This window comes from Priapulus caudatus, unplaced genomic scaffold, assembly GCF_000485595.1.
Source record: "Priapulus caudatus unplaced genomic scaffold, Priapulus_caudatus-5.0.1 Scaffold1831, whole genome shotgun sequence".
NCBI lineage: Eukaryota > Metazoa > Priapulida > Priapulimorpha > Priapulimorphida > Priapulidae > Priapulus > Priapulus caudatus.
In genome coordinates this window covers 29699-51814 of record NW_014578892.1, presented here as the reverse complement: position 1 = coordinate 51814, position 22116 = coordinate 29699, and the positions used below count along the sequence as shown (strand labels likewise).

The 22116-nt window shown below is 41.4% G+C and overlaps 2 protein-coding genes across 3 annotated transcripts in view; both read left to right on the top strand.

Annotated features, from left to right (window-relative positions):
- Nucleotides 1–2181: 2181 nt before the first annotated feature.
- On the top strand, nt 2182–15006 carry LOC106817694 (tumor susceptibility gene 101 protein-like). The gene is made up of 13 exons (XM_014822381.1): nt 2182–2333; nt 4847–4931; nt 5282–5347; nt 6028–6191; nt 6489–6630; nt 6903–6998; nt 7410–7541; nt 8278–8387; nt 8641–8733; nt 9114–9247; nt 9722–9729; nt 10370–10383; nt 12995–15006. Exons 1-13 carry the CDS (start codon nt 2298–2300, stop codon nt 13097–13099), a joined length of 1185 nt encoding a protein of 394 aa, XP_014677867.1. The 5' UTR covers nt 2182–2297; the 3' UTR covers nt 13100–15006.
- Nucleotides 15007–15379: 373 nt separating this feature from the next.
- The window catches only part of LOC106817695 (aldehyde dehydrogenase family 16 member A1-like), a 19609-nt gene continuing 12872 nt past the window's right edge, over nt 15380–22116 (top strand). For both annotated transcript variants that reach the window (XM_014822383.1, XM_014822382.1), the window contains exons 1-4: nt 15380–15497; nt 15771–16003; nt 16363–16541; nt 20692–20806. In XM_014822383.1, the coding sequence (XP_014677869.1) occupies nt 15399–15497; nt 15771–16003; nt 16363–16541; nt 20692–20806 (626 nt within the window). In that variant the 5' untranslated portion in view covers nt 15380–15398. The remainder of the gene's footprint in view (nt 15498–15770; nt 16004–16362; nt 16542–20691; nt 20807–22116) is intronic.

The following is a 22116-nucleotide window of genomic DNA, read 5'->3' as shown; positions in this document are numbered from 1 at the left end:
GCGCATGCACGCACGCACGCACGCACGCACGCACGCACGCACGCACACACACACACACACACACACACAACACACGCACGCGCGCGCGCGCGCGCGCATGCACGCACGCACGCACGCACGCACGCACGCACGCACGCACACACACACACACACACACACACACACACACACACCTATCCCCCCAAAAAAAAACTCCACGACAGATGGCGCTCTGGCTCTGGCTCAAGTCACGTATCCTGAGTTGTACGAAGGGGCGCTGCATGCAGTTTGCTATCCCCCCTCGTTTACTTTTTTCCTCACCCCCCCCTCCACCTCCCATTCTAGTACCTATACTTATTCTTGCATTTTCTTGTACCATGCACCTTCCTACCTCCTTCTCTAACTCATCTTACACTAACACCCCATCCTCAACTTTCCCTACCTCCTCGCTCCTCCTCGAGCAGCTCCTCCACGTATACCCTTCTTATCTACTTCTCCTCGTCTCCGTTCTCTTACCTCCTTTACCTCCTCCTCCTCCCTCCTCCCTCCTCCTTCCTCCTCCCTCCTCCTCCCTCTTCCCTCGTCCTCCCTCCTCCTCCACTCTCTATCTCCTTCCTACTTCTACTGTTCTTTATGTCTCTCTCCTCCACCACATCCTCTGCTCCTAACCTTCTCTTGCATTTCCCCTCATTTCCATCTGCTTTTCCCTCTCCCTCTCCCTCCTCTACGCCTTCCCCTCTTACTATACCTTCCGCATCTTCCTCCGCATTTACTTTCTCCTTCCTCTTCTACCTCCCATCTTCTTTCACATCCACGTTCTACTCGTTCTTATCCACTTCCCACGATTTTCTTAATTCTTCTTCTTCCTCCTCCTCCTCCTCCGCCTCCTCTTCTCACTTTCCCACGTTTCTCTTCCTAGCTGCTGCTCTCCTTTTCTCTCCTTCTACGCTTCACATCTCCCCCATCTTTCCTCCCAAAGAACCATCTCCCACCCCGCCACTTTCTCCTGCTCCTCTTCTCTCCTCTCCTTACATTCCTCCCTCCTTTCTCTCATTTACCGCCTCCATTTTCTACCATGTACCGTCTTCTTCACCCCGGCCTACCCCTCCTCCTCTTTTCTCTCCTTCTAGCCTTCACATCTACCTCGATCCCCTCTGCTCTCTCCTCCTTTGCCTCCTCCTGCCCCTCCGTCGCCTTCCCATTTCTGTTTGTTTGTTCTCAAAGCTCTCAAATTGCATCTTCATAATTTGCCAAACAGCTCTCTTCATAATTTCAATTTCTCTAAAAACGTTCGGGTCAAAACTTGCTTAGAAGTGAGCAAACTGCATGCAGCGCCCCCCCCCCTTCGCACACTCAGGATACGTAGAGTCAAGTCCTTGCGTAGATTTAACCTGTATAATACCAGTCGTCATGTTACGCTTGACTGCGCTCGCTACACTGACTGGTGAGTAGGCCCTAGCGGCCGTTACGAGCAGGAGCGGTAATCATTAACGTTAGCGTAGATTGAGCTCTCCCCTCCCTTCTCCACCATCTTCTCCACCACCTCCTCCTTCTCCACCAGCTTCTCCCTTCTTCCCTTCTTCATTCTCCACCAGCTTCTCCCCTCCTCCTTCTCACCAGCTTCTCCCCTCCTCCTTCTCCACCACCTTTTCCCCTCCTTCTCCACTAGCTCTCCCCCTCCTCCACCACCTTCTCCCTCCTCCTTCCCACCAGCTTTCCCCCTCCTCTTTCTCCACCACCTTCTCCCTTCTCGCCCTTCCTCCTTCTCGCCACCAGCTTCTCCCCTCCTCCTTCTCCACAGCTTCCCTTCTTCCCCTTCTTCATTCTCCACCAGCTTCTCCCCCTCCTCCTTCTCCACCAGCTTCTCCCCTCCTCCTTCTCCACCACCTTTTCCCCTCCTTCTCCACTAGCTTCTCCCCCTCCTCCACCACCTTCTCCCTCCTCCTTCTCCACCAGCTTCTCCCTTCCTCTTTCTCCACACCTTCTCTCTTCTCCCCTTCCTCCTCCTTCACCATCTTCTTCACAGCTGGAAGTGATATGCAAATTATCTCCTGTACCGGCCTGAATATAGACAAACCCGCTCTGATTGAGCCTATGAGCGAGAGCGCCATCTGTCGTGGAGTTTGAGAAGTGAGAGCGCTGGAATCCGGCAGCCCAACACCCAGAATGCACGATTGTTGTTTTAACACAAGAACGGACAAATTTACCAACATGAAAGCAAACGACTTTCATCGTTGTGTGCACCACTGATCAGTGATCCTCCTTCAGTCCTTGTGTAATAACAAATCTTAATAGTTTACAGATTTACCAAACGAGTTATGTCGGAGCAGTATTTAAGAAACGCCCTGGCGAAGGTGAGTCATTGTATAGTTGATGTTTTGTTTACAGTTACACCGTTGGATACCCGGATTATGATTCAATCGGCAGTCCTACTCGCTCCTGAGTCCTAGTTTAGTTAGCCCAATCCCGGATTAGTTTAGCACATTTGTGAAAATGAGGGCCGAGGTCCCAAACTAGGATTGTACGCGAATTATTATCATTAATGCCCTATTTCTTTCCAAGTTATTATGCTACTAGTGTAGGAAATCCGTTTTTCGCATTGCTATTTCGTTGGTCCCGCAGTTTACACTGTTTTGTAGGCCCTACTGCCTACTGCAGCTCATAGGGTCTATGTTCCCCAGGGTACTGCCGGAACGTACCCTGGGTACGGTCCGGTATACCGGAACGTACCCTGGTCACTATTTGATATGGTTAGGGTTAGGATTAGGGTTAGGGTTCGGTTAGGGAGTAGGCCGTAGGACTCCCTAGACTCGTTAGTGGAGTAGGCGAGGTACGGTTCGGCATATTAGATAGTACCAGGGTACGTTCCGGCAGTACCCCGGGGGACATAGACCCTCTCAGCCCTACTGCAGTATATTGCATTATTGGTGAGTGGTGTGCAAGTGAGAGTGGAACCTAATAATTCAGGATCTGAGTATGCTACTTTAATAATATGAAAAACTATGTGACTATTGAATCGCAAATGTTGAACTGCCAATCTCATCAACACAACATTGCTATCAGCCTATCAGTAGCCGCAAGTTACCTTCTCGGCGCTACTACGGGGCGAGATGGTCACAAGCGAATGCAGCGACCAAACCTTGTAGCTAACATAGTGCTGTAACAAATCGTACCAATACCGGCCCAAGCCTAGTTTCGTACCCCGGATTAGTTAAGCACATATGCGAAAACACATTCGTGGGGTCCCAAACTATCTCTGATCACCAATACCTAACTTGTGCTGGTTTTTGCCATTTCTCTGTACTTCCTTGCCATTATTAACCATATGTACGCTATTGGCAACTATGTATTTACGTGTCGGCAAGCATTTTTGGGTTTTGATACGGGAGAAATTAGAACAAAGTGGCCATTACTTTTTGAATTCTGCATGATTTTGGTGCACTCTTGCCAGTCTCATATTAGTTCTCACACATGCTTAGTTATGGGAGAATGTGCATGCTTTGCCAACTTTCAAAAGTAACTCCTTTCCAGATTTTCTGATTATGACATGAATACAGATCTAGGCAAATACCAGTTGAGAAGTGTGTCATGAATGACAATACAATTTGAACATGTAACAAGTCAGATCAGGGGTGGTAATACTATTGTTTTATATACGAAATTGGGCATCTGTTTTCGTGCTACAAAATGTTTTGTGTGGAAGGGTGTCAGGCTCCTATGACACGAAACAGTCTTAGAGCCTGGTCAGGCTATGTTGTCATTGGATGTGTCAGTAAAGTAGTCCCTCTCCTGCTTCAGTACACTCGCAGTCCTTTAGATTATCAATAATATTCGTTATGAGGTTATGAAGATTAGTGTCATCAAATAGTATTGTAGGTGGGTAAATATGCATTAGACCTTGACTTGAGTGCTGCTTAAGTCCATACCACACAGAATTTTACAGTGGCTCGTTGAATTAGTAACACTTCCATACGGCAATGTGCCATAAGGAGTTTGAATTCGTTATGCATTACATAATTATAATGTTCTATATATTCTACCCTATATTCTATATTCAATCCTTATTCCCAAACCTAACTCTAATTTATACTGCTGTTACACTTACAGACTAGAATCCATTCCTACCATGTTCAGTGAAAGTGTTCTTGCATGAGTGTAATACAATTAATAAAAGGCAAATGGGGTCATTTTACTGTTATGTAAATATTCTGCGATGCTAAAAGAAGCTAGTCACCTAGGGGATTACCAACTCTTTAGCTATATAATAGTGAGAAACCTTGACGCCAGTTAATCTCTATCTGAAAATAGGAAGCATTATATATCTTCGTACGTTTTTCTTGGCCCTTTAAAAAACAATCTTGAACAGCTTTGATTTCTGTGTATCCCTATCCTGCCCTATATTGGTCTGCATGCTTGTCTATTTCTCTATCCATTTGTTGTGCAATAATGGTATTCCACTGTTTGACACAAAATTTGCAAAGACACAAACTGCCCCATCCAAGGATCGGTTCCCTAACTGGAGATTGACTAACCTACATTTTCTTTGTTGCTTTATTCTATGAGGGGGTAAGTGAGGAGGAGGGTATAACTATTACCACCAAAGTAGCACATGCTATGACATTTTCTTACTTCCTTTTGTTGGTAGTTAGTGGTAATTTAGTATATAGTTCTGAACTTCTGATCAAACAGATCTATGTTAGTCAAGAAATTATAACTACGTATCACTACAGTTGTGAAACAAGTTTTGCTGAGATTTTTTTTATTTTTCGCATACAGTTGACATTTAAAAAGTAAATATTGCTCTCATTTCTTGTGCTTATAGTTGTAACACCTCAAGCCTTTAATTCTGTTTTAATATTTTTTACAGTACCGTTATGCAGACATAGCGAAGAGAGATGTTACAAATCTGACCCGCCAGTTTCCTGACCTAAAACCGAAACTGGATAATTATAGTAAGTTAATCGGTTTTCCAGATTCTATCTGTCACCCAAGTTCCTTATTATGTTTTATTTGCATTAAATTTTGTGATTGTCACCTTTGTTTTGCTATATTTTCTTCAATCCAATAATGAGGATCATTTCTGGAATACTCTCTTACAGGTTTTAGCAATTACCAGAGCAAGCTATCAACATTATAGACTAACTTTTCAAGATAGCTAAGCGTACACACACACATCCGTATATAAATAAATAAGTAAATAAATGAAAATATATTTACATATATATATCTTTTAGATGGTTTGTGACACAATGATTTGCAATATTATAGGAACACGCTTTTAGCATTTTTTTTTCTTATTTAGTTTTCACAGATGGAGCACAAAAGGAACTGTTGCAACTAGAAGGAACTATCCCTGTAAATTACAAAGGTAGCACTGATAATTCTTTTGGGTTTCTCTTGAAAGTTGTGCAAGTTATAAATGTTTTTATTCTATATTTATTATAATATAATAATATGTATGACTATTTCAACCTTACAACCAGATACCTTTGTTTATATAACATAACTGTACATTACAGGGTGCGAAATTAGCACCGGCCCACCAGCATATGCCGGCAAATTATTTGGAGGGCCGGTAACATTAGCAAAACACCGGCCCTCCGAGCCGGTGGTTTCAGCCGTGTTAGCGAGTACCTACATTTTTATTTATAGCCTACATTATTTAGAGCAAATAGCCTACATTACTGTTTTACCTGAAGGATATCACGCCATAACATTGTACGCCATCAACGCCATCAACATTTTACAAATTTGAAATCGAGAATGCAAGTTTGAAACATGACATTGATTTTACAAACAAATTTGTGAGGGCTGGTAAATTATGGTGAGGGTTGGTAAAAATTACTGTTACCAGCCCTCTGGGCCGGTGCCAAAAAATCTGAATTTTGTGCCTTGCATTACCTAATTGTGCTTATTTACATAAACCGTTTAATGCTGCAACATTGTCAAGGTGCATGTAATCTTTCATTTCATTAAAATTTTAATCCGTAACATGCACTAGTATGATTCTATTTAGTTTTGTAATGTGTATGCTTTGGATATTTCTAGGCACTACGTACAATATACCGGTGTCTATTTGGCTGGTAGATACCCACCCCTATAACCCACCCATGTGTTACGTTAAACCGACCAGCACCATGCTGATTCGGCCTTCTAAGCACGTGGATGCTAATGGGAAGATTTATCTGCCTTATCTTCACGAGTGGAAACAGGTAGATTCAATTAACAACACCACTTTAAATAAAAGTTGATTAACAGATCTGTTAAATTGCCAGGTGAATATCTTTCTTGCATAACCATTAAGATGGTGCATGAGGTTTATCTTGTGCATTTTGATACTCATGGTATTTGTTTTGCGGTCCTTAATGTCATGGGGGATGAAACTGGCGAATAAATTACATATCTTTTTTTTAAATTTTACGTTAACTATTTACCACGATACTTGGTTTTAGAATGTTTTTTTACATTTTCATAGCATTTTTATGATATGATCTGTCTCTCCCATTCAGCCAGCTTCAGACGTGGTTGGTTTGGTACAGATCATGTGTATTGTGTTTGGAGAGATGCCTCCTGTGTATTCAAAGCCAACTAGCAGTCCTCAGTCTTCATACTCACAGCAGCAAGGACACACAGGTTACCCAACTGGACAAGGTATGAGTTGCAGCTGTTATGCCCTTCCATTAAATTTTTTATAACGGTAGTAATGTTTTGCATTGCTGAATGATGATCTTCGTATGTAAAATCCTTACTTTTGTTGCTGCAAGTGGGTCTCTGATTGGTTGGTGCTGTTGCTAAGGGCTGCAGCCTGCATGACACAGAATGTCTGGGAGTTGATTGGTTTGCTTAGTTTATCTTTGATTTTATGTGGTTGAGATTGTGTTGATAGCTTTCTGGAATGCATTTTAACTGTCACTGCCTCCTAGGTTACATGCAGATGCCACAGCCAGGCCAACCAGCTGGACAGTACAATCCGGGCTACCCAACTCCCTACTCGAACTATAATCCACAACAGTACCCTGGTAAGTACCCTGATAATCACTCAACATAATGTATACCAAAATAAGATTAGTAATCTTCAATTTCTTGATGGGGCGATTGCAGGCCCATTTTCGTACGATTGTTAACTGAAGCCATTCTAAATAAAGTGCGTTGCTGAATTACACGGCAGCAGAATACAGGAATATCTTGGCTCAGAATGCAATCAGAAACGATGCCTATTTAACTCGTCTAGCAAAACCTGGTGAGGTCGTGCATGTGAGAACATCCTATCCATATCAGTATCTTAGTAATCAAGCCGTGTTATAGCCACTGTACGTATAGTTTACACCAGAATGGCCTTATCTTGTCACACCTAGCAGTCACCGTGACCGCCGCGACCCGTGATAATTCGAGTTAACATCGAAAGTGCCACGATTGTCATGTAATTCCAGGGTCGTCAGGTTACCAGCAGCCACCAGCGGGTTATCCTGGTTACACACCGAGCAGCAGCGGCCAATCCCCCGGTTACCCTGGTGCAACACACCAGCAGTCTAGTCCTTACTATGCTGGTGCGGGCACAGCAGGTAAGACTATTAATGACGAACCGTGCATAAAAGCAAGCATGGTATAGAGGGGCACCAGACTGTGGCACAAGGGACGTCTATGTTTCATATTCACTAACACATGATATATTAAAAATGTTGTCGTTAGACTTAGATGTACTAAAAGTACTAGGCTTCAGGGTTAGATATAACATTTTTTACCATGCAGTAAGTCCTTGCTGCCAGGAAAAAACAGGCAGCAACCATATTCACCCAGGTAGAAACTTGAAAAAACGATAGCAGTTCCACTTTCTTCCACCTTCAGACAGTACTGTCTTATTGCCTCTTGCTATTAGAAAGCTCATTTGGCCTCCTAGCCCTGTTCCTCCTGATTTGTTCCTTCTAAGTATTATCACCTATGCTTAATCTAAGTTGCACATCAAATGAAGTATGGACAGTCACGTAGGGTCAACGCGATTTGAAGAAATAACCCTGAACAACTGGCCACCATTTTCGACCAGAAATTGTCTATATCTCTGGTGCTTTTAGTATACTTTATTAGGAATTTTTTGGCCGCAAGTATTTATGGGTGACAATGAGAGCAGGCAGCAAACTGACCCTTGTAGGCAGCAAAACTGCTGCAGAATACCCTTAATTTTGAATTCTGTAGGCTTGAACATGCATGCCCGCTGTTGTGTTTTGGGAGAATTTTGTGTCTAATGTCTACACTAAAACGTAATTCTCTGACAAATCATTATTCATCTGGTTTGTGGCGCAGCTACTGGAAACACAAATACGGTGACAGAAGAACATCTTCGTGCGTCCATCCTTTCAGCTGTGCAAGACAAGATGCATCGCAGGCTAAAGGAGGTGTTTGCACAAGCACAGGTTAGTGCTACTTCTCGCACATTATTGTACAACTCGAGTGTACGATCATGTCGTACTAAGCTTCGTGTTAATACCATTTATGTTGATTTTGCATATTCGTCTCAGTACCGTCACACAGTGCATGCACTTCAATCAATGTTTCATCTTTCTCTACATTTAAATCATGATACATTTGTTTGGCGATAGATTAATGATACTAATCTTTCCGAGACCATGTTTCTATTAATTGATCGTGTTCTTATGTTGGCTCTAGGCTGAAATGGATGCATTGAAAAAAACACAGGAAGATTTGAATAAAGGGAAGGATAGGTTGGAGCAGATTATTAACAGTCTAGAGGAAGAACAGGTATGGTTCAACACAACCCCACTCCACAGTTAGAGGATAATCACTATTTATTATATTTATAAGTCTCAGGTTAATTAGAATGAATCTGTTACAGCAGCAATCGCACCAGTATTGAATGTTCATACTTATTACTGACACATGTTCTAAAGAATTTGACGATACATTTAGTCCCATTAGTACTTACTTATAATGTAAAAAAATGGCAATAAAAATTTTACAAATATATACCATAGAAAATTCGTGACGTAGTCAATTTAATAGTTTACTCTATCAGTCTGTGGGTGATTGTTGCATTTGGATCGAAAGCACATGCGTGTGTCATGTTGGATGCATACATGTATATATAATATCACTGATTATCTGCTGACTGAACATTACAGGTGAAGGTAGATCAAAACGTAGTGCTGCTGAAGGAGAAGAGTGAAGAGCTGAAAAAGCTGCTAGGCAAGATGGAGGAGCAGGAACAAGTGGACATTGACGATGCTGTTGTCACGACTGCGCCACTCTACAAGCAGTATGTACATCTATAGTAAACAATCAGTATAATATATCAAGAGCTCATAATAGAGAAGTGTATGACACCGTTTTAACAGCGTTTTGCATAGTTTTCAACTTGTAAATATTCTATCAATATGTGAATAAATATATTCAAAGCTTATCTTGTTTTCGTCTATTGATTTCTCCCTTATCATATGACACACCATTTTCGCTGAGATCGTATGTGTTCTTCAAAGAGTTCTTGTTTGATACGACACCGGGTTTCACCGGTTTTCCAAAATGTTCGCATGTATTCGGGGGCAAGTTTTTATCCGATTAGTTTCTAATTGGATCTATGATGGAAGCTGGGGGCTGGTTGGGATATGTGAGCGGGCAAGTGAATTGTATTCGAGGTTGTGCAAGTTTCCAGCCGTGGCTAGAATAAATGTTGCTGCTACGGGCACGTGCAGGCTTGATTTTCAGCTGTGTTACTGTGTTGCCTGATGATAAGAAGCGGAGGCAAGTGTGTTACTGTGATTACCTTAATATCGACCCACAGCCCAGCAGGTTCCCGTTAGTTAGCAAGCTGGTGCTGGCCGCGGCATATCAACTATGCGCACGATACATGCAGCATTTGGGAACTGTGTGAAACGTGTCGTATTTTAAAGACTTTTTTGAAGACTGCAATTAACACTTAATTAACAATAAGCTTTGCGGGCAGAGCGTAGACTACTAGTATATGTATATATGTAGTATATAATATTATATGTAGGTTTTACCCCTCAGGCGGAAATGGCTTATGATTTAATAAGTTGTTCTTTGCCGTAAATTGATGCCGAGTGACACACTTATTGCTGTATGTTAAAGAAAGCAGTTGTTCACTGTGGAGATTATTACGAAAATCGTTTCCCATCCTTCAAGGGTCCGGTGGCCATACTGATGACTCGTTTTATTAGCAGAACGTGCCATGATTATAGTGGATGATATGAATGTGTATGTTTTTTCCAAGCAATTGAGTGTATATTGTTTCCTGATTGACATGGCCTTCTAACAATCATAAATTTCTGTTTTTCAGATATCTAATGCTTTTTCTTGAGGGATGCAACGACAGATGTATTGTTATACTTTGGCGGGCCTTGGAAGGCGTGTGATTGAACAGAAGTTTACTTGAAGGTTAGTTCTGTGGATAACTATGATATTTTGTAGCTGAAATCAGGAGCGTATAATGACAAAGGAGTAAGGACGCGATTTGGTACTGATTTCACTAACAGTATTTGTCGTGCAGAAAGTCTGCGAATCGGTGAATAAACTTACAAAATGATAGTACAAAATGAGTTTTTTTGGGTTCACTGGGTCTTATTCTATCTTCCAACGGTAGTATTACAAATAGACCACATAGCTTCCTGTGTTTCTTGACATAAATCGGTAACTTTTCACGACTGTGGTTGTATCCGTTATTAACGTATCGTTGGCGAGGCGCACCTCTAAATTTAGCACACACAGCTCTTCAATGGAGCACCGGCAGGTGGAATCGCGGTTCAGGCAGCGCCAGAGCGGCACTGTACGAGGAAGGCTTAGAGATACGGTTGATTGCTAGTGCAATTAATGAAGACCGAATAGATGACGAAAAGCCTACCAATCGGTTGGCTAGTACCAAACAAGTCAGGTTCGTTATCCTAACATTATACAGTGCATTCCTCGGCGGCCGTCGAAGTGTTTCAGATATTTTTTACCAGACGCAGCGTTTATTAAAAAAAAGCTGCAGGGGATTAACCATAAACAAGGGCATTCCTAAACTATAGATTTAATGTAATAGTTTTATTTAATTTTTTTAAAACAGCATGGGTGCACGTTAATTAAAGCCCGCCACAATGACGGCATCAAACGCTATTTACTCCTAGATAACTAGACTAGCTAAAATCTTGGACGTGATCATGCTAAATACTACCTTATGGCAAAGATAAAAATCTTTAGTTCCTTCCCATTTCACAGCTGCGGGTTGTCTTGTAGAAAGGTATTGTTGAAAATACCTCCAATGTTGTTGGAATTCTCCGATGTTGTTGAGACAGTTTCCCCAATTCTCCAAGCAGACACGTGCAAGCGGCGGCATCGAGATCTGCGCGGGAATACAGCGGTACAAGGGCGCAGCAAAGATAAAAACATGGTGACCGTTCACGTCACCACACTTCGAGGGCTATTATCTGTGTTGGCGGGAAGCAGGTCGGCCTGATTTGCGCCAGGATGCCGAGTTTTTGCTACACACTCTTTCTTGTGGGTTTTAAAGCAACGGCAAGTGAAATGGAGGCAACTAGGAGTTACTATTTTTGTCATAACAGTAGTAGTGATTATGATGAACACGAAGTATTTGCTAGGATCTAATGATATGGGAGAATGTTAGCGTTGGAAATGCGCTTGTGAGCTCCTATTTAATTTTAGTAGCGAATCTTTCTGCACTCGACTAGGTACGAGGCCGAAAAGCACTGACCGTGGCTCATTGAAGAGCTGTGTGTGCAAATTTAGAGTGTGGCCTCGCCAGATTACGGTAACTAAGGTGAAAACCATGTCGTGGAAAAGTACGAATTATGTCAAAACGAAGGAAGCTACGCGGTTTGTAATACTACCGGAAGATAGAATAAGGACCAGTGAACAAAAGAAGCTCATGTTTGTATACATTTGTATTTTTATTCACATCGAACTCGTACGACAAAAATGTAGTGAAATCAGTACCAAATCGCTGTCTTACTCCTTTGTCATTATACGCTCCTGCTGAAATGTAATGCATTCTGGAAGATATATTCCTTAGAGAAGTGCAGGATGTGGAGTATCTTGTTTAATTAAATTAGCATAACGTTACTTATACACGAATTTGTTGAAAAGTGGAAATCATTTAAAAGTTTCTTTGAAATTTTTGGTTATGTTGTTTTATTGGTATAACAATAAATAATAGCATGGTTTTTTTTATTGCATTTTTTAGCATTCGTTGTACATTAGTGCCTTTTTGAGTTTAACATTTTAGTTGATGTTCCTGATACTAGGTGGCAGCACGTGTTCACAATCACGTTATAATCCATAAATGATTGTGTAACTGCCAGTGTTATGACATAAAAATATAAAAATTTATATATGTATTAATGTAGTAAATATTATTTAAGAAGTAGTTGCAATATTCTTGCGAGTAGTAATATCCGTATTCACTCACGGGCCGTGGTTAGCACGAAGTATGTGATGTGAATGACAACAAGAGACACACCACAAACTCTTTAGAGTGAAGTGTGTACCAGTGAGTACTATTCTCACCGATAGATGGCAGTTAATATTAATTTAACGAAACTTTGACATATATTATTTTGGACATAAAGTTATTTTACACCGAAACCTCTGTACCAGTGTCCAGATTTTGGTTATAATTATTGTCTCGTAAATAGAAGCTTACAATTGTATGCGTCAGTGAGCAAGTATCTTGGCAGTGTCAAAGGTTATGTATCTAGCCACCACAAATATTTGTTGTTGCTTCGTATACAAGTGTTAGGGGGAACCTAACCAAAGCATACTTACCTGGCATCGGGGCTTCCATGATCAACAAGGCGGATCCCCCAGGAAGAGGCCTTTCCATTGCACTTCGGTTTGGCTGACTCCTGCGATTCTCTCAAATCGAGGGAACTCGGGTGTATAATTTTTGTTAGAGGGGGACTGCGTTCGCGCTATCCCTCATAAATAATCAAAAAATATGTGAATTTCTTTTATGAAGTTTATCAATCGGTTAAAGTCATCTTGCTATTTTCAGCATGTCAGGGAACTCTCTCGAGAACAGTTCATGCTTCGAGCCCTGATGAAGAAGTGCAGAGATAAGGCTGGTCTTGTTGAGGTGACCCAACCGATGCGGTTCTAACTTGTAAACCAGGTGGTGCAGCTCGGCACAGTCACTCTGCCAGTGATGTTTGCCTCTTAGATAATGGATATATCTAATGTCGCACATAGGACTGTAAGATATTTATGAATTATGAGGTTGTATGGTGTGTATCAGCTGCCACGGAGTCTACTATTAACATAATCAGCGCTAGGCAGATTTGCAATTAAAGTTTTGTGGCACCACTCGTTGTTATGGAATTAATTTGAAATATTGCTTTTATACGTGAATCACTATGAATTTTTTGTTGAGTATAGGTTTTCTAAGAAATGTTGCTAGTTTTGTCTTATATATGGGTGAATTTATATATCTAGGCTGCAGACCACCCAGTGCTCTTCTCTGAAAAGTAAATTAATGGGAATGGGGAAACTTGGGTTGAGAGTAAACTATTTACATTTTGCTTAGACATTCTAATGTGATCACAGCTACACATGGTGTTAGGTACATCTAATGTGAGTTGGTGCAACTGTGAATCAATAGTAAAACATTTTACTGGAAAACAAATTTTCATTTACAATGCATGTATTATTTTCCCGTATACTGTGCTGTCACATTATTTGTAGGAATTGTATGTATCTGACAAAGGGCGTATCTACATAAATCCACTATTTGCGTTAGCATTATACAACAATACGTACTGGCTGTACACGAACATAATATAGGAATACATCATATAGGAATTATCAAACGTGTTTACCAAATGCATTAAGTGGTATCAAATCATATTTGTGAATTCTGTGATTCATGTTGGATTAGCTGAAAGAGTATATAGCGTGGTACGCATGAGTATTCATTTAGACTGGGCAACCCTGTGCAAATTGTTGTCTGCATAACGCTGCATACATTAAATTACATATTATTGTAGTTTCCATTAACGGCTGTAAATGTGGCACGTGTAATGTGTCAGCACTATATAAGTGTGTGTGGTGGTACAACAAAGATGTTTGCGTCTACACATAGCAGGAGTAACAGTTTTCATATCTGTAAAAATGGAGTAATGAAGTCATGCCTTTCGTTAACCTTGATATTTTTAACTAGTTATAAAGAAAATTCATATATCAGAATGACATTTTGCTTGTGTTGGGTTCTTTATGACTAGATTTCATGTAAGTATATATATTGTTGCATAACCAACTGATGTCAGTCAACCATACAGCTGTGAACACTATAGGTGTTGTTTAGTTCACCAGGTGACATGCTGTGACAGCTTTCACACTTCATGCCTTGGGAAGCAGGTCTTGTCACCGCTTGTTGATATTTTTAACATGTAGTAAATATTGTCGGATCAGAATATGTGACATGTGCGTGCGTGCGTGCGTGCATGCAAACATATTTATATTCCTCGTATAGGTGATAATTTAAAAGTAATGAGAACAGGTCTTGCTCTTGTTAGAGGGTATCATAATTATTATTTGAATGCCACTTTTGTTCACTGAAGGGCTGCGGCTGGTCTGATTATTACTGATGTGGCTGTTTATGATTATGTGCGTTATTCCGATACTGACTGCTTTATGTTAGTAATAAAAATGTTTATAATGCAAATAACGGAATTAGAGAAGATTAGAAGGCTTATATTGTATAATGATTACGTCAATGTTAAGCCGATTGTGAGAACCTGCCGAATATTGTTTGTGAAAACAAGAAATGATGCGTCTTTTTTATGATACTCTGGTTACATGTTTTTTGGATAGATCTTTTTCTTGTTATGTTATTGGTCGTCAGTGTGGAGTTTATGCAGCAAGTGACCTAGATTTCCACGCACACGAAACACTGCTGTTACAATTTAAACAGTCCTGTAGCAAATGCACGTGCCGGTTTTTGACAGAATTTCCATCTGAGAACACCTGAACAACAGCGTACATACAATAATAAATAGTTATTCAAACTCATTCATGTGTATTCATTCATTCACCGGCTCCAATGTTTGTAATTTGTGGATGTACACTAACCTGTATGATACAGGCGGTATGTTCCGCTTCACTACACTATCTACAGGGGTGAAGTGTAGTGAAGCGGAACCGGAACCGCCTGTATCATACAGGTTAGATGTACACCTGCTGCTGTAACAACCCTAAGACATGCGTAGCAGCCTTATTATATATTACACAGGCCAAATCCAAGTGCAACATACGGTATCTCGTAATATTGAAAACGCACTTTCACATATATATTGTTGCAAAGTTCACGGTATAACAAAATTCACATAACCTAAAAGTGCACGCTTATCAATTTATCTCCCGGGAGATGGCGCGACGAGGCGACGAATGATTTTCTAGGAAACATGGCAGCCTCCACCCAAGCGAAGTCGGGAGATTCGGTTGCTGAAATATTCGAAAGCATGAGCTATGGACCAGCCCCAGAGTCTCCCGAAGCCGCAAAGGTAAGCCAGTTGATATTTCATATAGTTTGCGTATTTTGATTAATCGCGTTGAGCTCTGATCCTAGTCTAGAAATAGAACGTGATTTGCCTGGCCGGGGTCTCAAGCCTCAGGCTCAAGGATAGTCCGATATAGACACTTTAATCCCAATAAATGCTGGCCTTGTCTATTAGTACTCGGAGCGAGGGTGCGTCAACAAAAGCGGAACAGCTTGTAACAGCGTATATACTGCTAAAAGTCATACTAATATTACTATTCCTTTCACCCATGACCAGAAATGGCTAGAGGACCACAGCAATGGCAACCTGGGCCACTTCATTAACAACCAGTGGATGCGGCCTGAAGGCAGGAAGGCTTACGAGACGCGCTATCCTGCCACTGGCGAGGTTATGGCCTCCACAGTGCAGGGCACGCAGGAGGATGTTGACACGGCTGTTGCTGCCGCAAAGACTGCGTTTGGGAGCTGGAGCAAGCTGTCGGGACATGTGCGCGCTCGCCACCTGTACAGGTAAGTGCCCACGTCCGGCGCTTGTTCAATCATGCATGCACTATGCTGAATTACGCGAGGTCGTGGAGCCGGGACCAAAATGGGTTGTTTAATAGAACAGTAAATTTGTTAATAAAAAATGTTGGTATGGTTAGGTTTAGTGGACATTTTTCATCGACTACTTGTGATAATAAGAGAGATATTGTTAATCAGATAGATAATCAGATAATCAGAAAGGGTTGGTATGGTTAGGTTTAGTGGATGTTGTTTATCGAATACTTAGTGATAATCAGAGAGGGTTGGTATGGTTAGGTTTAATGGACATTGTTCATTGACTCCTTGTGATAATCAGAGAGGCATTGTTCTCGCACGTGTCACAGCATCGCTAGACACGTACAGAAACACCAGCGTCTGATCAGTGTCATCGAGGCCATGGACAACGGAAAGACAATCCGCGAGACAAGAGACTGCGACATTCCCCTGGTGGTGAGACACTTCTACCACCATGCTGGTTGGGCCGAACTCATGGACACTGAGATGCAAAACTGGAAGCCGATAGGTATTACAGTCAGCCCTGTGTTAACAGTCACATGTGTAGAATATATACCTGCATAACAGTGCATATAGCGCACAATTGACACCTCTCTTCAAGTGGCAAACATAAAATCAGGCAAAAATGAATTATTTTAACATTGCACGTTTGTACTTGCCTATATATATGTGTGATAGACTGATAGGTAAAAAAAATTGCTCGGGAATACGTACATTCGAAGCTTTTAGACAACGAAGTGAAAGTGTCGAGTCAAATGTTTCAAACAGCGTTTACTTTTGCTGCTCTGCAGTGATGTGAAGCGTCTCTTGTTGCCATGCGGTGTTGCCAAGCGCTGATAATGCACTATGAAGGTCATGAAGGCTGTGTTCATAGATATCATATAACACATGTGTTATATGATATCTATGGCTGTGCTGGTTAAGTGACCTGCATCGACTCTTGCCGCCATGATACAGAACAGCAACGAAAAGCGTTTTTCGAGTTGTTTTTTCGTTGACCAAATATAGGCTTGATACATATTTTTTTTTTTTATATATATTTTTTATTTATTTTATTTTTTATTTTTTATACCGCAGCGATGGCTCAATGGTAGAGTGCTCGCCTCGCATGCGGAAGGTCGTGGGTTCAAATCCCGGCCGGGTCATACCAAAGACTTGAAAAATGGTACACACTGCTTCTCTGCTTAGCACTCTGCTTAGCACTCAGCAAAAAGAGATAGAGTGTGGAAAACGTCCACGTCGCGTAGTTGAATAGTTAGTAAAGGGATACAGTCGTAAAATCTGCTTCAAGATAAATTGTGCAATAAGAACTGCCAAACTGGACCGAGCCAGCGATTACCTGAGGTGGGTTCTACATGTGTGATTTAAAACCCTAGAGTCCAGTATAAAATAAAGTAACCGAACAAACAAACAAACAAAATATATTTTTACAGTTATTTTCAAAGCTAACGTTCAGTTAAAGTGTAGTGAGTTATTGTCTTCCCCGAACGAGTTCGGGGGAATACTATCAGGAGTAGATAATAGGGAGGAGTGTGACATCAATAAACAAGGAAATTCGTAATTTACTAGCCTTATAATACCTACGATTTACTCGCGATAACTCACTCAACACTTGAGCTCAAAATCGCCACGTACATTCGCCCCATTGTACGAAATCATTTCCTCGTAGAGCACCGCAATCCGTAGACTACAGCCTAAAACGTACGACACGATTCTCCATTCTCTGGCCATTATCAACGCCCATTGGTGCGCCTATAATTCAGACAAAAGCAGCAACCTGGCGTGCAGTCGCTGTGTTTGCTCTTCTCGGATAGCTGACAGTGAATGTGGCGTTGTGGCTCGCAGGGAGATTGGAGATCGACGCAACACTCGACGAGCTAATCATTTTGGTTGGCGTGCGTGCGTGAAGGCATGCCAGCTATGTACAAAGTGGCCTGTGTAGCCTGTGTACGGGTCAAAGGTTATCTCGCCAAGTGTTGAAGCCTAATCTCCACGCGAGCACATGCCCTCGCTCAGTTAGCAATAAAAAGCGTGTTAGGTAGCTGCTTTGTTTGAAATTATAGGCGCGCAATGGGTTGGATTGATGGCCAGAGAATGAAGAATCGTGATCGTACGTTTTAGGCTGTATCTACGGATTGCGGGTGTCTACGAGGAAACATTTCGTACGATGATGGCGGCGAATGTACTGTGTCCGATTTGAGCTCAAGTTGGATGAGTTACGTGTAATAAATCGTAGGTATTATATAAGGCTAGTAAATGACGAATTTCCTTGGTTATTTGATGTCACACTCCTCCTATTATCTAATCCTGATACTAAGAATTTGGCCTCGTCGTGCCGCCGCCGCCGCCGCCGAAGATTTCCTTGTGAGCGCTCTACGGCTGCAGTTCTTTTCGGATCATCTTCCAAATTTCGCATGAAGGTGCGTTATCGTAAAGGAAGACGCCAATTCGTTTTTTGGTGTGGGCGGAGTCATCGTTGCCATGGCAACAACATTTTTTGTCAAAATATTCTAGAACTGTAACTTCTGCAGTTTTTATCCGATTTGTCATGAAATTTGGCACACAGGACCAATATATACATACATATTATATATAATATAATATAGGACATTCTATATCGGCCCTGTGTGCCAAATTCTATGACATCTGGTAAAAACAGCACAAGTTACAGGTTTATACAATATTTCACACAAATCTTGTTACCATGGCAGAATCACTCTGCCACACCAAAAACGATTGGGTCTTTGCTTTACCATATACGCACCTTGGCGTCTTGGGGAGAAGGTGTACACAGTACCAAAACCAGGCTCACTGCCGACCTTCATTTCACCTTTACCCTGACCTTGATTCATATTTTCTTCGCTCTGTAACTCGGCCCCTAATTCACCTAGCGCTACCAAACTTGGTATACTTACACATCTTGGGGAGAAAGGTGTGCAGAGTACCAAAACCAGGTCACTGTGACCTTATATTCACCTTTACCTTGACCTTGGTCATATTTCCCTTCTGCCTCTCTAACTCAGCCCTAATTGACTAGCGCTACAAAACTGTGTATAGCTTACACATCTTGGCCCGAGAGGGGGAAATGCTTCCCTGGGTCCGCTTGGAGGGAGCCGCACGGATGGCAAGATAGTATTTAGGTCTAATATTATTCGTCATTAAGTATTGTATTAGTAATTAGTATTAGGTTAGGCGTTAGGATTAGGTTGGGTTAGGCGTTTAGTTTAGGCTTAGTTTAATGGTTTAAGGGTAATAGGTTTCTTGATATCATGATATCTGTCTACACACATAGAATTAAATTTTTGCGCATTACAGGACCGCGTACAATTATAGCGGTCCGAGTTTATCATACTTCACGTGAGTTAAAGCGTTTCTTGGATTGAGGGAGTGGGATTAATGGTTTAGCGGATGGGTATATAGATTTATTTGGAGAAAGTAATTTTTGTTTACGTCAACTGTATCACTTGACACTCCCTCCGCGACGCCCGGGGGATAAGCAAACCCTTTGGGCGAGAAAGGTACTGTCGCATACCACCACCACTGCTCTTAGACCTTGAAGTTTGACCATTGGACGACTCGACCTGTTACATTTCCTCTTCGGCCTCCTAGGGTAACCAGATTTCATATACTTGCACATCTGAGGCAGACCAGTTGTCTAACAAACCTTTGTCTTTGTGACTTATTTAACTTTACCTGCCTTCTACGTCCTTACAGAGATATTCCATTCATACTAGATCACGTACATGTAGTTGGCGACAACTGCTCGTTTCTAATTTACTTACGTTTTTACAGTGGTTTGTCACAAAAATGTGTGTGGGAAGGCATCTTTAATTGTAATAATACAGTGAAACCATCTCCATAAAATAACCACTTCACTATCAAGGACTTGTTTGGCTTTCCACTTGATTGTCTGTTATATGTACAAGCATGTTTGCACTAATGAGAAGGTTGTGTATTAATCATGATTCATCACCACACCAGACATCTTAGCTTAATAACTTATCACACATACACCATACACAGCACCATGCACATAATACCATAGCAACGTGGTAAGCGTTTATGTTCTGTTAGGGCCCCATAAAATTTTTTTTTTTTCAAAAATCCTTACATCTCAGTCTGACATTCTTATCAATTGCTTTTGTGGCGAATCTGATGGCTTGTTATTGCTATTAGTTTAGGATGTGTTAGCTGATTCACTTAGATCTCCAGTAGATATAAACCTGACCGATTTAAATAACCGGTTTTGAAAGCCTGTGTGTCAAGTTTCAGTTAAAAGAAGGATTTTCTTTTTTCCTTTATGTCATATTTAAATTGTTCTAACAGGACAAAAAGTGTAAACACTCGGTTGTGTGATGTCGTGGGGAAGCAGCGAGAAATAATTTAGCATTGAGAAATAAGTAATATAGTGATAATAGTATAATGAGTAAATATATGAGTTTAATATAATATAATGAGAATAATATAAATGATATAATATAAATATAAATAAAATAAAATATATAATATAAATATAATATATGATAATATAAATGAGAATAATATAATAGAATATAATGAGTAAATAGTGAGAAATAATTTAGCATTTCTATCGTATGATAACGTTTCGCAGTAGTGCTTAGCTTGAGTTGTGACGTTTTTGGTTGTTCCTCGTGTAGGTGTGGTAGGTGGGATTGTACCATGGAACTTCCCACTTATGTTGCTCACATGGAAGATCTGCCCTGCCCTTGCGATGGGCAACACTGTTGTTCTGAAACCTGCAACTTACACCAGGTATAAACTGTTTTGGGTGTCCAAACGCGTGAATTGTGTAAACTTGTGTTACATGTGTAGTCAGTAATTCCGGATGTTCAGTCGTCAATTCATAGGACGAAATATGCCCATGTATAATTGTATCCCCCGCGACGAAGTCGGCGGGGATACTATGGTTTTATGTCTGTCCAGCCGCCGCCGCAGACACTTTCCCTTCCGCTCTATAACTCGGCCTCTAATTGACCTAGTGCTACCAAACTTGGTATACTTACACATCTTGGGGAGAAGGTTTGTCGCGTACCAAAACCAGGTCTCTGCGACTTATATTTGACCTTGAACTTGACCTTTGGTAAAAACAGCACAAGTTACAGGTTCTACAATATTTCCACAAAAATCTTGTTACCATGGCAACGATCACTCTGCCCACACCAAAAACGATTGGCGTCTTTGCTTTACCATAACGCACCTTGGCATCTTGGGGAGAAGGTGTACACAGTACCAAAACCAGGTCACTGCGACCTTCATTTCACCTTTACCCTGACCTTGATCATATTTTCCTTCCGCTCTGTAACTCGGCCCCTAATTCACCTAGCGCTACCAAACTTGGTATACTTACACATCTTGGGGAGAAGGTGTGCAGAGTACCAAAACCAGGTCACTGGGACCTTTATTTCACCTTTACCTTGACCTTGATCATATTTCCCTTCTGCTCTCTAACTCAGCCCCTAATTGATCTAGCGCTACCAAACTTGGTATGCTTACACATCTTGGGGAGGGGAAATGCTATCCCCCGGGCGTGGAGGGACGCCGCACGATGGCAGCACTAGTATTAGGATTAATATTATTCGTATTAGTATTAGTATTAGTATTAGTATTAGGTTAGGGTTAGGGTTAGGATTAGGGTTAGGGTTAGGGTTAGGATTAGGGTTAGGGTTAGGGTTAGGGTTAGAGTTTTTGTATCATGATATCTGTCTCCACACCATAGATTAATTTTTGCGCATCAGACCGCTACTATATAGCAGTCCGAGTTTCATATACTTAGTGATAGGTTTCTGGTTAGAGGTGTTGGAGTTAGGTTTACCGGATGGGTAATGATTTTGAAGTATACGTCAACTGTATCACGTGACCGTCCCTCCACGCCCGGGGGATAGCAACACCCCTTGGGGAGAAGGTCTGTCGCATACCCAAACCACTACTGCTCTTGACCTTAGTTTGACCTTGACCGTCGACTTACATTTCCTCTTCGGCCTCCTAGGGTAACCAGATTTTATATACTTGCACATCTGAGGCAGACGAGTTGTGTAACAAACCTTAGTCTTTGTGACTTATTT